The sequence below is a fragment of the Suncus etruscus genome, chromosome 4 (genome assembly GCF_024139225.1).
Source record: "Suncus etruscus isolate mSunEtr1 chromosome 4, mSunEtr1.pri.cur, whole genome shotgun sequence".
Classification (NCBI taxonomy): Eukaryota; Metazoa; Chordata; class Mammalia; order Eulipotyphla; family Soricidae; genus Suncus; species Suncus etruscus.
The window spans coordinates 57,953,773-57,970,199 of record NC_064851.1 but is presented as its reverse complement, the minus strand read 5'-3'; the positions used below and the strand labels follow the sequence as shown (position 1 = coordinate 57,970,199).

Sequence of the window (16,427 nt, the reverse complement as noted above, 5' to 3'; positions counted from 1 at the left end):
TTGGGCCACATTAGTCAGTGCTCAGGACTTACTCCTGCCTCTGCACTTAGGAATCATGCCTGGCAGCGCTTAGGGGAAGCAGTTAAAAGTATCAGGGATCAAACCTAAATTGTATGTGTGAGGTAAGCACCTTCCCTGCTGTGCTATCTTTCCAGCAAATTTTCAATATGTTTGTGTTAAAAAAAAAAACCAAAACCAAGAACCTCTAGAAAATAGTTTAAAGAAAAATGTGGAATTGAAATCACAATTAATATATTATTTAATATTTTGAAATTTTTTCAGGGAGACTGCATTTTTAAATTTCAAATATATTGTTTGGTTTTATAAGCTAAATTAAAATATTGTATATATTGTTTCTAAATATGTTCCTCATATGTTATATTAAAATTTATTTTAATTTAGGCTCCATGATTTACAAAACTTTTGACAATAGAGTTTCAGTATACAATGCTGAATTTATTTCTTTATGAAACTTACTTTAACTGCTTATGAATGTGTTTCCTGGTTAAAATTAAACCTAAAATTTTTTTCTGGTGTTTTGAAATGATTAATTTTTAAAAATATGTTTTTCTGGGGCTGGAGAGATAGCATGGAAGTAGGGCGTTTGCCTTGCATGCAGAAGGACAGTGTTTCGAATACCGGCAACCCATATGGTCTTCTGAGCCTGCCAGGAGCAATTTCTGAGCATAGAGCCAGGAGTAACCACTGAGCACTGCTGGGTATGACCCAAAAACTAAAAATCAAAAAAAAAAAAAAAAAAAGAAAAAAAGTTTTTCTGGTGCTGGAGAGAGAGCACAGCAATAGCAGTAGGGTGTTTGCCTTGCATGTAGCCAATTCAGGAAGGATGGTGGTTCAAATCCTGGCATCCCATATGGTCCTCCATGCCTGCCAGGAGCGATTTTTGAGCCTGGAGCCAGGAGTAACCCCTGAGCGCCTCTGGGTGTGATCCAAAAAACAAAAAATCAAAAACAAAAAACAAAAACAAAAAATATATGTTTTTCTATAGAAATGTGATGCATGCACATGTGTGTGTTTCTGTATGTATATGGTTCTACGATGGATGGAGGACAGAATCTCACACATGAAAGTAACATGCTCCACCTTTGAGCTGCATTCCTTACTTAAAAGCCATAATGTTCCTTTACTTTTATAAACCTCTTTCCAATATACTTTGTGTTATGTGAAGTTTAGACTCAGCTTTTTTTGTTTTGTTTTGTTTTTGGGTCATACCCGGCGGCGCTCAGGGGTTACTCCTGGCTCTCTGCTCAAAAATTGCTCCTGGCAGGCACAGGGGACCACCTGGGATGTTGAGATTCATTAGTCCTGGGTTGGCTGCTTACAAGGCAAATGCCCTACTGCTGTGCTAGCTCTCTGGCCGCTAGACTCAGCTTTTTAATTATAAAATGGATCTTCATCAGAGTTCAGAGAAATAGTATAGTGGTGAAGGCACTTGCCTTGCACGTGACCAATCCAAGTTCGATCCTTGGCATCCCATATGGTCCCTTGAGTATTGCCAAGGAGCCAGGAGAAACTCCTGAGCACCATCGGGTATGGCCTGAAATAAAAAACAACATAAAAGACTTCAATGCTAATGTTAATTTAATTAAATTGAGCCAGAGAAATAGTACAGAGGGTAAGGTGCTTGTCTTACACAGAATTGACCCTGTTTTCATCTATAGCACTTCACCTGGTCCCTTGAACACTTCCAGGAATGACCCTGGAGTACCTGTCCAGGAGGAAGCCCTGAGCACTGCCAGGTATATCCTTCCCCCCGCCCCCCCCCAAAAAAAGTGGATTTCAGTAACTTTTTTTTTTTTTTTGGTTTTTGGATATTGGTTTTTGGGCCACACCTGGCGGTGCTCAGGGGTTACTCCTGGCTGTCTGCTCAGAAATAGCTCCTGGCAGGCATGGGGGACCATATGGGATGCCAGGATTTGACCCAACCACCTTGGGTCCTGGGTGCTGCTTGCAAGGCAAACACTGCTGTGCTATCTCTCTGGCCCTGATTTCAGTAACTTTTACTGCTTTCCTTTTCTTATTGCATTGTATTTACATTTGGTCAATTTTCTTTCAGGAGATTATCCATAAGTAATTTGAGACCCTGAATGCCTGATCATATATTTGAAAAATAGGATGACTGGCATATAAATCTGGATTGAATGGTATTTTTCCCTTGGGGCTAGAGAGCTAACTCAAAGGGCTCTAGCACATGCTCGACAACCAGGAGGCTAGGTCAGCCTAAGTTGTTCCCTGGGTACTATGAGGGTTGGCCCAAAAATTAGACCCAAAACCCCCCAAAAAAACAAACAACAAAAAAAGATATTTTCTTTTAGTCCTTTAAAGATATTCCTTTTGTGTGACCGGCGAGGTGGCGCTAGAGGTAAGGTGTCTGCCTTGCAAGCGCTAGCTAAGGAAGGACCTCGGTTCGATCCCTTGGCGTCCTATATGGTCCCCCCAAGCCAGGGGCAATTTCTGAGCATTTAGCCAGGAATAACCCCTGAGCATCAAACGGGTGTGGCCCCAAACCCCCCCCCCCAAAAAAAAAAAAGATATTCCTTTTGTGTTCTATGATGTCTGTGTGATTCCTTTGAAGTTAGGAATTTTTCTTTTCTGATCATATTTTTAGGGAGGTGTCGGGTAGATGATTCGTCAGTGCTTACTCCTTGCTACATGCTCAGGGTTACTTCTGGCAGTACTCAGAGGTCAATTCTTCAGCACTGCTAGGGATTGAAATCAGGCTTCTGCTTGCAAAGCGGGACTTAGTTGAATTCCTCTTTGGCCCTCTTTTTATTTTTTTTAACAGTTTCTAGAATTATATTATCATTCTTGATGCTTTGAAATATTACCCAGGTTATTTTAGATGTGGGCTTAGATTGACTAAAATGTCTTTTTGCTTTGCAAATTTTTATTTGGGTTTTATTTTCTCTTAGTTTGGAAAGCTTTATCTATTGACTGGTTAATTACTGTTTTTCTTATATTCTGTATTTTCTCCATTAGATCTTTGACAGATAATGGGACTTTTGAATATTATTTCAGGTGTTTTTTACCTTCACTTCATACTTGGCAGCACTTTGTCCCTTTCTACTGCGTTCTGAGAGGACTTTCTGGTTCACTGGTGCCCCTTCATCTGTGTGTATTTGAATTTTCAGTCCATCTACCTTCTCACTCTTCCCACTCCATTATTTATTTTTTATATATATTTTATTTAAACACCTTGATTACCTACATGATTGTGTTTGGGTTTCAGTCATGTAAAGAACACCACCATCACCAGTGCAACATTCCCATCACCAATGTCCCAAATCTCCCTCCTCCCCACCCAACCCCTGCCTGTACTTTAGACAGGCTTTCTATTTCCCTCATACATCCTCATTATTAGGATAGTTCAGAATGTAGTTATTTCTCTAACTAAACTCAACACTCTTTGTGGTGAGCTTTACGAGGTGAGCTGTAACTTCCAGCCCTTCTCTCTTTTGTGTCTGAAAATTATTATTGCAAGAATGTCTTTCATTTTTCTTAAAACCCATAGATGAGTTATTTATTTATTTATTTATTTATTTTTGTGTTTTTGGGTCACACCTGGCAGCACTCAGGGATTACTCCTGGCTCTATGCTCAGAAATCGCCCCTGGCAGGCATGGGGACCATATGGGATGCTGGGATTTGAACCACCGTTCTTCTGCATGCAAGGCAAACACCTTACCTCCATGCTATCTCTCTGGCCCCTCCATTTTTATTTCTAAAATCTTTAAGCCACTTGCAGTATGTTCTGAAAAAAATTTTTTTTTCTTTTTTTGTTTTTGGGTCATACCAGCTGCGCTCAAGGGTTACTCCTGGCTTTGCGCTCAGAAGTTGCTCCTGACAGGCTCGAGGTACCATATGGGATGCCAAGATTCAAACCAGGGTCAGTCCTGTGTTGGCTGTGTGCAAGGCAAAACCACTGTGCTATCGCTCAGCCCCTGTTCTGAAAGTTTTTTATTCTTATTCTTTTTTTTTTTTTTTTTGTGGTTTTTGGGTCACACCCGGCAGTGCTCAGGGGTTATTCCTGGCTCCAGGCTCAAAAATTGCTCCTGGCAGGCACGGGAGGACCATATATGGGACGCCGGGATTCGAACCGATGACCTCCTGCATGAGAGGCAAACGCCTTACCTCCATGCTATCTCTCCGGCCCCCTTATTCTATGGAAGTTTTTTATTATTATTTTTTATTCTTATTCTATGGAAGTCATACTTTGATCTGTCTCTTGGTATTTTACTTGTAGTTGAATTTTTTCTCTGGTTCCTTCATGAGCTCTGCTTCTTCACACACACCTAACTTTTAATTTGTTGATTGTTTATTGCCTTTCATAATCTTACTTTTTATCAAATGTTTGGCATTTGAGCAAAAGTGTGGAATGGTGATCTTGTTGCTTGTACCTGTCCAGACACTGCAGTGAGAGTTCAGGTAGGTTGGAATGCTTAGTGGGGGGCTGCATAGTACCCCTTTCTTTGTGAGCCTCATCTGCCCTTGGCACATGGCCTTCTCTTGCATACTCATCTTCTGTTATCCACTAATCCCACCTGGAAGATATTCTAGATTCGGTGAGCAAGTGAAATATTAGGTCCACAGGCAATGGGACAAAGAGTGTATCTTCTTGATAATTCATATTCTAATCTGCCAAATAGTGACCATAAGACTGTCTTAATCTCTCTTCTTGTTTGGCCTGCCACCACTGAGGGTGGTATGAGCCACACCCATTAGTGTTCACAGACTATGCCAGGCTGTCTGCTTAGGACTGGCCTGCTGGCATGATGCTAGGGATGGAACCAGGGTTAGCTGTGCCCAAGGGAAAGCTCCGTACCTACTATCCCATCTCTCTAGGCCTGATTTCCTCCATTTGTATTCTCTGTTGCAGAACTCTGCAAGGTATACTCAAGGGTCACAAGTCAAGTTCCTTCTTCAGCCTCATCTGTGAGTTTCTTAGCAGTTTTTGGCTTTTAGCTCAGCTAATATTCAAGTATGAATATGTTTGCATCTATTTGCTAATTGGTTATACCCCTTTACAATGAGTTTTTATTATTATGTGGTACACAATTCTGGTGGTGCTTGGACCCAACTCCAAGGCTCCAAGGACACATTTGGTAGTGCTCAGGGTACAGATGGTAGTGGGATCAAATTCAGGGCCTTACACATAAAAGGCACACATGCTGTGATACTAAGCTTCATATCTAGCCTCCTTTTGTATTATGTTTGGGGAATCAGCATGGGAGGGGAAGATTGCGATATGTTCTCTGTCTAGTGTGTTTGAATAGGAATGTTTCTTTTCCAGTTCATATCTTGCTTTTGTTAATTTTTTTTTTCATAATGGCAGGACTGTTTGTGGGAGGCATATAGTCATTGATGAGGAAGAAACTGGTGACCTTTTGAGTGGTTTGTTTTCATATGAATTCTTCTAGTATTCCCTCAACAGTTTGGTGGAGTGGGTTAAGTTTAAATGGAAAAGTATCTATAATGAGTGAGAATGAAGTGTTGTTTATAGTAGAGTAGCATCTGCATATACCAGCACCTGCATATTTTTTCTTTCTTTAATATTCTACCTGAAATATTTCTTGCTAATTGAAAGAAACATAATGGTATGATAGTATTATGGTGTATATGTATATACACATATATGCATGTATATTATATACATATGTATTAAATGAAAAATATTGAGATGTTCTTAAATGTCATTCTTTTAGTTGTAGGATTTTGGCATAAAAAAGGCTAATTACAAAAGCAAGTGCTTAGAGAGAGAGTATACAGGTCAGGCTCTTTCTCTAGCACCCAATATGATCCCCTGACCATTATGACCACTCAGGACTGATCCCTTAGCACAGAGTCAGTAGTCAGCCCTGAAAATAGCTGGGTGTTGGCCCAAAAGCCAAAAACTTAAAAAAAAAATGAATATTTATTTACCAATCTAAAGAAAGACATAATTCAGAAGGAAGCAAGAATTTTAGAAGAATAATCTCTGTATATTTTTTTCTTTCTATTTTTTTTTTTTTTGATGGTGGTGCTCAGGGGTCACTCCTGGCTCTATGCTCAGAAATCGCTCCTGGCAGGCTTGGGCGACCATAGGGGATGCTGGGATTCAAACCACCTTCCTTCTGCATGCAAGGCAAATGCCCTACCTCCATGCTGTCTCTCTGGCCCTGTATGTTTCTTCTTCTTCTTCTTCTTCTTCTTCTTCTTCTTCTTCTTCTTCTTCTTCTTCTTCTTCTTCTTCTTCTTCTTCTTCTTCTTCTTCTTCTTCTTCTTCTTCTTCTTCTTCTTCTTCTTCTTCTTCTTCCTTCTTCTTCTTCTTCTTTCTTCTTCTTCTTCTTCTTCTTCTTCTTCTTCTTCTTCTTCTTCTTCTTCTTCTTCTTCTTCTTCTTCTTCTTCATTATTTTGGTTTTGGGGTCACAACTGGCAGTGCTCAGGGGTTACTTCTGGCTCTACACTCAGAAATTGCTCCTGGCAAGTTCAGGGGACCATATGGGATGCTGGGATTCGAACCATTGTCCTTCTGCATGCAAGGCAAATGTCCTACCTCCACATTATCTCTCTGGCTCCTCTTTTAATCATTGTTTGTTTTGGGGCTCACACTTGGTAATGCTTAATGTACTTCTGGCTGTACACTCAGGAATCACTTCTGGTTGTGCTCAGGGAACCATATGGGATGTCAGGGATTAAATGAAGGTCAGTCTCAAGCAAAGTGAGTGCTCTACCTGCTATACTATCTCTCTGGCTCCAGGAAAATTTGTTGTTGTTATTTTTGTACCACATTCAGTATTACACATTCAGTAGTACTCCTGCCTCTACATTCAGGAATTACTCCTGGCAGACTTGGGAAACTATGAGATGCCAGGGATCAAACCTGGGTTGGCCGTTAAAAAACAAATGCCCTATCTGTTGTACTATTACTCTGGTCCAAGGTAATTTTTTTTTAATTAGGGGCCACCCACCCCTATTAGTGGAAAGGGATTGCCAGAGCAACCTGGTGATACTAGGAGGCCATGTGACCCATGTCCAGGGATCAAACTCAGAGCCTTGCACTGAAATCTCTTCTGGTTCCTGATTCATCAGTTTCTGGTACTAATGATGAAGTGTATCTTTGTACATGCTTATTGTCTGTAAAATCATCTCATGTTGTGAAATCACCTCGTGCTCCATATTTCCAACCCCAGTTGGATGGGTCTGAAGAAGGGTAGCAGCGAAGAATGAATAAACCAGGCCAATTAGGAGAAAGTCATGGAGTCAGTGGTTTCTGGCCTTGTGGTCTGTTTGCACCAGGCCAAACTGACCTTTCTTTATCCTCCCAATTCAAATTCAACCAGGTGGGGGAGGGTGAAATCTAGGTGAACTTTTACAAATCAAAGGGATAGGTGAAAAGGAAATTGGGGGAGCGCCTTTATTTTGGGTAAAGGCAGGGTGTTACCTTTTGATATCTTCTTTTGGGGGGAATACCCAGCAGTTTCCAAGTCTTCTCTCCTGTGGGCTTGGTGAACTATATGGGATGTGGGAAAATGAACCCCAATCAGCCCCAAACGAGGTTAATGCCACTGTACTATTTCTCCAGCCTCCAGTATGTTATCTTCTTTAGAGAAAAGTCTATTTAGATCCTTTGCCATTTCTATTTTTAGGTCACACTCACCAGTGCTTAGGGGCCACCCATACCTCTATTCTTTTTTTTTTTTGTTTTGTTTTTGTTTTGTTTTTTGTTTGTTTGTTTTTGGGTCACACCCAGCAGTGCTCAGGGGTTACTCCTGGCTCTACGCTCAGAAATCGCTCCTGGCAGGCACAGGGGACCATATGGGATGCCGGGATTTGAACCACCACCGTCCTTCTGCATGCAAGGCAAACACCTTACCTCCATGCTATCTCTCCGGCCCCTCATACCTCTGTTTTTGGGGGTCATTCCCAGCAGTGCTTGGGAGACCATGAAGTGTCACAGATCAAATTTAGGTCTCACAAAGAGTCTAGTTTACTCAGCATGGGCCTCCAAAGTTTGCTGAGTTGTTTTTCTGGTCTCTGCCCAGCTCTTAAAAACTGGACCAAAATTTTTTTTGGATCAGTTTTTATTATTCAGTTTGAAGAATTTTAAAATTTTATTCTGGATATTAGATTCTTGTCACATTGTAAATTTAACTATTTTCTTCAATTTAATGAGCTGTTTTTACTCTCACAATAGTGCCCTTTGACAAAGATTTTGGTTCTGAGAAAAATCCCAAGTTGTTATTCGGGATATTAATTAAATAAGTTGTATGTGGGGCCAGATATGTAGATAGTACAGCATTTAGGGTATTTACCTTGCAGGCAGCTGACTCAGGTCAATCGCTGACATCACATACTGACTCCCAAACATACCAGGAGCAATACCCTGAGAATTGCTGGTTGTGGACACAAATTCTTCCCAAACAAAAGACTCAATAAGCTGTCTGTCCTTAGTGCATATAGATTAAGATGGTTTAGGGAAAGGGTTTGACTCAGAAAGGCTGACATACCCGTCAGCTCTAAGAAATGTCTGAGCTTCTCGCTCCAGATCTTCTGCTTATGATGTGAATGGAACAGTACAGGGCTTCCAGCCTCTGAGAAGTTGTAAGAAGTAGTGAAAGAGCTGTTTTCAGTGTTTGCAGGTGCTCAGAGCTGGCCTCCCAGGAAGTGGGGAGGGAGAGTTAGTATTCTGTCTTTGGGAAAGTCACCTTGGCCACGGAGTCCTCAATCATGTCTAGGTAGAAGTGAAACCTCTTGTCATGAGCCATCGCCAGTGTGACTCACCCTCATTCTTGCCTTGTGGTTTGTGCAGTTCTGGACTTCAGTGACCCCTTCAGCACCGAGGTGAAGCCGAGGATCCTGCTCATGGGCTTGCGGAGGAGCGGAAAGTCGTCGATTCAGAAGGTCGTCTTTCACAAGATGTCGCCCAACGAGACCCTGTTCTTGGAGAGCACCAACAAGATCTGCCGGGAAGATGTGTCCAACAGCTCTTTCGTGAACTTTCAGATCTGGGACTTCCCAGGACAGATTGACTTTTTTGACCCTACCTTTGATTATGAGATGATCTTCCGGGGCACAGGAGCACTAATATTTGTCATTGATTCCCAGGTAAGGGTCTATCCTGTGTCCCCCATGACAAATAGAGGTATAGAGATCTGTGCTTTTCAAAGCTTACCATTTCTTCTGAAGACAGATTTCTACGAGGATTTCTCTTCTGAAATAGAATATTGTTGTTATTACTAGTATACAACAAAGACAACATAACTATAATGTGTTTCTTTTCTTTTCTTTTTCTTTGGGGGGGGGTTAAACCCGGCGGCTCTAAGGGGTTACTCCTGGCTCTGCACTCAGAAATCACTCCTGGCAGGCACAGGGGATCATATGGAATGCCAGGGTTCGAACCACCTCCATCCTGGGTCAGCCACTTGCAAGGCAAACGCCCTTTCTCTGTGCTGTCTCTCTGGCCCCTATAATGAGTTTCTTTAAATATTTTTTCTTACTCTATGCATTTGGTGGTGGGGGTTAGCATCCTATGTGGCAGTGTTCAGTACTTGCTCTTGGCTCTGTGCTCAGGGATTACTTCTGATAGGTTCGGGGACCATCTGAGGTGCCAAGTACCCTACCCACTGCTCTTTGACTCTCTTTTTGTGTTTTTTGGGCTACACCTGGCAGACCTCAGGGGTTACTCCTGACTCTGTGCTCAGAAATCACTTCTGTCATGGATGCCAGGTATTGAACCTGGGTCGGCTATGTGCAAGGCAAATGCTTTGCTTTTTTTTTTTTTTTGCAAGGTAAGGCTGTGCTTACTCTGACCCTTCTTTTAAAAACTTTATTTTCAGGATTGAATTTAGATGAGAATGTTTTTTCTTTTCTTTTTTTTTTGTTTGTTTGTTTTTGTTTGTTTTTTGGGCCATACTTGGTGACACTCAGAGGTTGCTCCTAGCTATATGCTCAGAAATTGCTCCTTGATTGGGGGACCATTTAGAATGCCAGGGATGGATTGAACCAAGGTTCATCCTGGGTCAGTCATGTACAAGGCAAATGCCATACTGCTGCAATATCACTCTGGCCCCCGAGTGTTTTTTTTATTTTTTTAAGAGAATAGAATGAAGAAGGAAAGGCAGATAAGGCTTCTTATGGTATTGGCGGGGTGGAAGTGGTGTCTCCTAAGCCCAGTTCCCACTATTAGGTATTTCTGAGGCTAAATATGAGAGATAAAGTCTCTTAAGATGATGATTATTTTCCTGTCTAACTTCTGTATCTTTCTGAAAAAGACTGGATATTAGTTCTGGTTTGGGGTTTGCCTAGACATAGGAGCCTTTTTTGCATAAAGAAGCAGGTGGAGTAAAGTTCATGGTCACCAGGGAGCAGAAGTGAAGCCTCAGGACCCAGGTATTTGGCTCAGATAATGGCACAAGAGGCTAGACCAGGGCACTGACCTTCATTCACTCAGACTGGTTCACGAGTATTCCTGGGCTTTTAGTCTGAAGCCTCAAGTCTGTCTGTCTCTCTTTCCCTCTCTCTTATCTTTTCTCTTTCCTCTCTCTCCCCTCTCTTTTCTCTCCTCTCTCCTCTTTTTTTTTTCTCTTCACTCATCTTAACTCCTCTCTCTCTCTCCCTCATCGGTCCCAACCCCCCACACCAACCATGCTGCTTGGAAGCTATTCCTGGCTTTGTGTTCCGAAACACAGAGTGTTTGGGGTGGGAGTGGGGGGAGAGGTGGAGGGAATGCTGTGCTGGGAATCAAATCTGAACTTCCTCCAGGGAAAACATGCATTTCAACTCTTTGAGCCATCTCTTTGTCCCCAATAATAAAATTTCCTTTCTGTTTTTGGAGGGGGAAGTATACCTGACTGCTCAGGAATCCTTCCTGGTGGGGTTTGGGAGACCATATAGGATGCTAAGTATTGAACCGAGGTCAGCTGCATGCAAGGCAAGTACTCTACTTGCTGTACTATCCTCTGGCCCTGAAATTTTCAAATTTCCTTTCCAAGAGCTTGCACAGTTCCTTCTTGTGGAGAAGTGGTTGTGTGACTCTATGGCCAGAGCTGTACTTTCTTGCAAAAGTGGGGGCATGCAAAGGGGAGACTCTTAGTCTCTTGCTTAACATGTCCTAACAGCACCTTCCTCCCAGATATCCATACAGAAATACTTGGTCCTGGACGTGTGCCTTGGGTCTAGGGCCTGCAGCCAGTTCATGTTTTCCTAGCTGTCCCCATCATACTGACCTGTTATCTGGCCCATCTGTGGCCTGGCTGTGTCACCTGACTTCCTGCCTCTGATCTGCCAGCACCTAAATTAGGAGTTTGGAACACATGGCTGGGGTATGTCTACACATAGCTGCATGCTGGGGAAGTGGGGTGGGAGGTGTTGCCAGTCTCTTCTCTCTGAGCCCTTGGGTTCTGTTTCAGTAGTTGTTGAATCAGGCAGCAGCCTTCAGAACGCTGCCCATGTGTCAGTAGCTTAGGAACAGATAGTTGATTATTTACAGACAGCTTAGCAAATACTTCTGTGCCACTCTGTGCTTATATAGCAGTTTGCATTTATGGAATTCATATTCCCACTAAAGACAGATCTCTAGTGCTTATAGTATGGCTATAATGTAGCTAAAGGAGGTACATTCACTTATTTTTGTTTATTTAGTTTTGGGTATTAGGTGGTGCTCAGAATGGACCATGCAGGGAATCAAAGCAGGCCTCCCTCATGCAAAGTTCATGCTCTAGCCCTTAGAGCTTTCTTCCCAGACTAGTGTACTTATTTCTAAATTGCATCTATAATTTGACTTAAATTTTATCTGAACTTGAAAAGTGGGATGTCATTTGGGGTTTGGTAAAGGTGGGCTTTTGCTTGTTTTATTTTGTTCCTTATTTGGCTTTGTTTTTAACTGTAAATCAGAATACTTTGTCAATTAGGGTTAGCACAGTATGCAAGGACCTGTTATAAAGGGGGAGGGTCAGGTGAGGGGGCTAGAGGCTAATTTTATTTAGAAAATATAAGGAGAGTCTGATGAGAGAGAAAAAGGCACATTGTAGATTGTTATGCAGATAGTAGAGAATGTGCCCCCTTTTTTCAACTTATTGAGGATTTTTGTTTGTTTGTTTGTTTGTTTGTTTTTGGGTCACACCCAGCGGTGCTCAGGGATTACTCCTGGCTCCGCTCTCAGAAATCACCCCTGGCAGGCACCGGGAACCATACGGGATGCCTGAATTCTGTGTGCAAGGCAAACACCCTACTGCTGTGCTATCTAGCCAGCCCTTCTTGAGGATTTTTTAATTCAACATTTCCTTATCCATAATGACTTTTAAATTATGAATACAATGACTTTTCATCACTAAACTTTTTCGAATTATAGTAATCAGAAATATGAAATGGTGTCTGTAAATTTTGGGTTTGGGATCATACCCAGCAGAACTCTCGACTATTATTGACTCTGTACTCAGTAGTGACCCCTGGTGGTACTCAAGGGACTATGGTGTCAGGGATTTAAAAAAAAATCTTTAATTGAATCACGCAAGATAGATACACAATTACAAAGTTCATGACAGAGTTTCAGTCATACAGTGTACAACACCCTTCACCAGTGCACATTTCCTGCCACCAGCATTCCTAATTTCTCTCCTTCCCTTCCTCTGCTCTTTCCCCTGCCTGCCTCTGTGAGACATTTTTCTTCTCTTTCTCTGTTTTACTTTTAGACACTGGTTTGCAATATTGTATCATTTTATCTTCTTTCAGCACCCAGTTCTTGTCCAGTGATCATTTCCAGCTATGATTGCCATAGTGGGTCCTTCTCTCCCCAACTGCACTACTACTAACTGCACTACTTACAAACAAAAGCCCTGGCTATTTGTGGCAAGCTTCCTCCTGGCTCTCATATCTATTATTTTTGGATATTACTACCATACTATCTTTCTTTTTACACCCCACATATAAGGGCAATTATTCTATCTCTCTCCCTTTGACTCATTTCACTCAGCATAATATTATCCATATACATACATATATCCATGTGTAAATTTCATGACTTCATTTTTCCTAACAGCTGTGTAGATGTACCACTGTTACTTTTTGTTTTATTTTTTTTTGGGGGGGGGACACTCCCAGCAGTGTTTAAGGATTACTCCTGGCTCTATGCTCAGATGTTAATCTTGGCAGGCTCAGGGGGCCATGTGGGATGCCAGGGATTGAACCTATTTGGCCTTGTGCAAGGCAAACTCCCTCCTCGCTGTGCTATCATCTGGCCCAGTACAATTGTTTCTTTATACACTCATCTGTTCTTGGTCACTTGTGCTGTTTCCAGCTTCTAGCTATTGTGAATAGTGCTGTGATGAACACAGGAGCAGATATTTTCTGCATTGTGTCTTTTGGGTTCCTGGGGTATATCCCTAGGAGCAATATTGCTGGATCAAATGGGAACTCAATTTTTAGTTTTTTGAGGAATATCCTAATTGTTTTCCTAAAAGGCTGGACCTGTTGACATTCCCCCCAGCAGTGAATGAGAGTCCCTTTCTCCCTGCATCAGTGCCAGTACTGGTTGTTCTTGTTCTTTTGATGTGAGCAAGTCTCTGTGGTGTGAGATCATATCTCATTGTGTTTTGATTTGCATTGATGATTAGCAATGTGGGTAATTTTTTCATGCTTTTTGGCCATCTGTATTTCTGTATTTCTCCTCTGAGGAAGTTTCTCTTCATCTCCCTATTTTGATTGTACTATAAAGCAGTGGTCATTAAAACAGCGTGGTATTGGAATAAAGACAGACCTCAGATTAATGAAGTAGACTTGAATATCCTGAGACCCACCCTGAGTTATAATTAATAATAAGTCATCTTTGATGAAAGGGCAAAAAATATGAAGTGGAGTAAGGAAAGCCTCTTCAACAAGTGGTGCTGGGAAAACTGGTCAGCTAAAGTGAACTCTGAGCACTGCCGGGTATGACCCAAAAACGAGAGAGAGAGAGAGAGAGAGAGAGAGAGAGAGAGAGAGAGAGAGAGAGAGAGAGAGAGGGAGAGGGGGAGAGGGGGAGAGAGAGAGAGAGGGGGGGGGGAGAGGGGGAGAGGGGGAGAGGGGGAGGGGGGGGAGAGGGGGGAGGGGGGGAGAGGGGGAGAGGGGGAGGGGGGAGGGGAGGGGGGAGGGGAGGGGGAGGGGGGAGGGGGGAGGGGGAGGGGGAGGGGGAGAGGGGAGGGGGGAGAGGGGGAGGGGGGAGGGGGGAGAGGGGAGAGGGGAGAGGGGGAGAATCAACACAATAGAAAACTCACAATTTCCTCTGTTATAATAAACCACAGAAATCCTTTTTCATAATGTCATTCTTTTAGCCCTTAATTGGTTGGTAATGAGACCTTTTTTTTCCTTGCTTTTGTTTTCGGGCCACACCTGGCTGAGCTTGGGGGCTACTTCTGGCTCTGTACTCAAGGAATGTTCCTGGTGGTGCTCAGGGAATTATGCAGAGTCGGAGATTGAACTGGGAGTCTTCTTCATGCAATGCACTCAGCCTGTTGGATTGTATCTCCTATCCCAGTAATCAAATAATGGTTTTCTTTTTGTTGTTGTTGTTGTTTTGGTTTTTTTTTTGAGTCACACCCGGTAGCACTCAGGGGCTACTCCTGACTCTACGCTCAGAAATTGTTTCCGGCAGGCTCAGAGGACCATATGGGATGCCAGGATTCAAACCACTGTACTTCTGCATGCCAGGCAAATGCTTTACCACCATGCTATCTCTCTGGCCCCTGTCTTTTTTTAATCTCTTTATGATTAGACTATATGTATATGTGTATACCTGGCAAGGAATTTGCAGTAACACTTTTAGTCCTCTGACTGTGATGCTTTCTTGAAATTGGCTGTATTTGCTCACATACATATGTATTAAGGCCCCACTTAAGTCACAGACACAATGGTGGTTTTGGGTCTTTTTAAAAAATACAATATACATACAATAAAAGCACTGGTTTTAAGTAGATAGTTCAGTGAATTTGTCAGATATATACATATATCTTATAGTGACTTCATACTTCAGATATGGACTATTTCTACCATCTATGACATTATCTTTGTTCTTTCTCAAATCCCAGCCCAGGCAACTGCTGATATGCTATTCTCTGCTTTTCCTAGAATTTTATATATGTAAAACAGCATGATAATATCTTTAATTTTTGTATGAGAATTAAAAAACATATTATTAAAGAAAGGCTATAAATCATTAATCAAAATCATTAAATTAAGTGACTAGTCAGAAATTAGGATTTGCCTTTATTTACAACTCTTATTTTATTTATATTTGTTTATAGGGAATACTAGCAGTGCTCAGGGTGTTACTCATAGCTTTTTATCAGTGCTTACTTCTGGTGGTGCTTGGTGGGTGGGGTAGGGAGCCATGTAGTAGTACTGGAGATTGAACTGGGTTGGCTTTGTGCAAGGTTAGCACCTAACAACTATGCATTTTCTCTAGTTCTCAACAACTCTGTTTTATTTTTTGGATTTTGGAGCACACCAGAGGTCATATGGAATACTGGAGATGAAACCTGACTCCCCATATGGTTGCTTATAAAGCAAGTAATCTACCTGCTGTACTATTTCTCTGTCCCTTTAACAACTCTTTACTATTATTATTATTATTTATTATTATTATTATTATTTGGTTTTTAGGTCATACCCAGTGACACTTAGGGGTTACTCCTGGCAGGTGCGGGGGACCATATGGAATGCTGGGATTTGAACCATCATTCATCTGCATGCAAGGCAATCGCCCTATCACTACACTATCTCTCCAGACCCTTTTAATAACTCTTTAAAGCATGAACAATAAGAGAGCATTAGACTCTTTATAGCTTCTAGTTAGTATCTTTAATATTTTTATTTATCTTGAGTATGTTTTTATTAATTTAGTTGGGAAAATAGACAAATGCCAGAAACATCCCTATACTCCCATTTTTTAAATGCATTTTTTTTTTTTTTTGGTTTTTGGGTCACACCGGCGGTGCTCAGGGGTTACTCCTGGCTGTGTGCTCAGAAATAGCTCCTGGCAGGCACGGGGGACCATAAGGGACACCGGGATTCGAACCAACCACCTTTGGTCCTGGATGGGCTGCTTGCAAGGCAAACACCGCTGTGCTATCTCTCCGGGCCCTTTTAAATGCATTTCTAAGGATCCATCCAAGTGCCTCACAACTTCTCCTGGTGTTTTTTTTTTTTTTGCAGGGTTGGGGCTTTCTGTATTTCTTCAGATATGTAGTCAAAATGGAGGGTTTGGGCTAGAGAGATAAGAACCAAGAGATTAAACTGAGGTTTGATACCCAGCACTGCATATGATTCCCCAATCTCCGTCAGGAGTGATCCCTGTGGACAGAGTCAGGAGTAAGCCCTGAGCACTTAGGATGTGGTCCCAAACATGAAACTATAATAAAAACAAACTAACAAAACCAGGATAAGAAGTGAAAGTGTTTT

At 42.0% G+C, this 16,427-nt stretch overlaps 1 protein-coding gene across 1 annotated transcript in view; it reads left to right on the top strand.

Moving 5' to 3' along the window:
* The window catches only part of RRAGD (Ras related GTP binding D), a 49,015-nt gene that overhangs the window by 12,205 nt on the left and 20,383 nt on the right, over positions 1 to 16,427 (top strand). Inside the window, exon 2 of the mRNA XM_049772262.1 lies at positions 8,806 to 9,101. Within this exon, the coding sequence (XP_049628219.1) occupies positions 8,806 to 9,101 (296 nt within the window). The remainder of the gene's footprint in view (positions 1 to 8,805; positions 9,102 to 16,427) is intronic.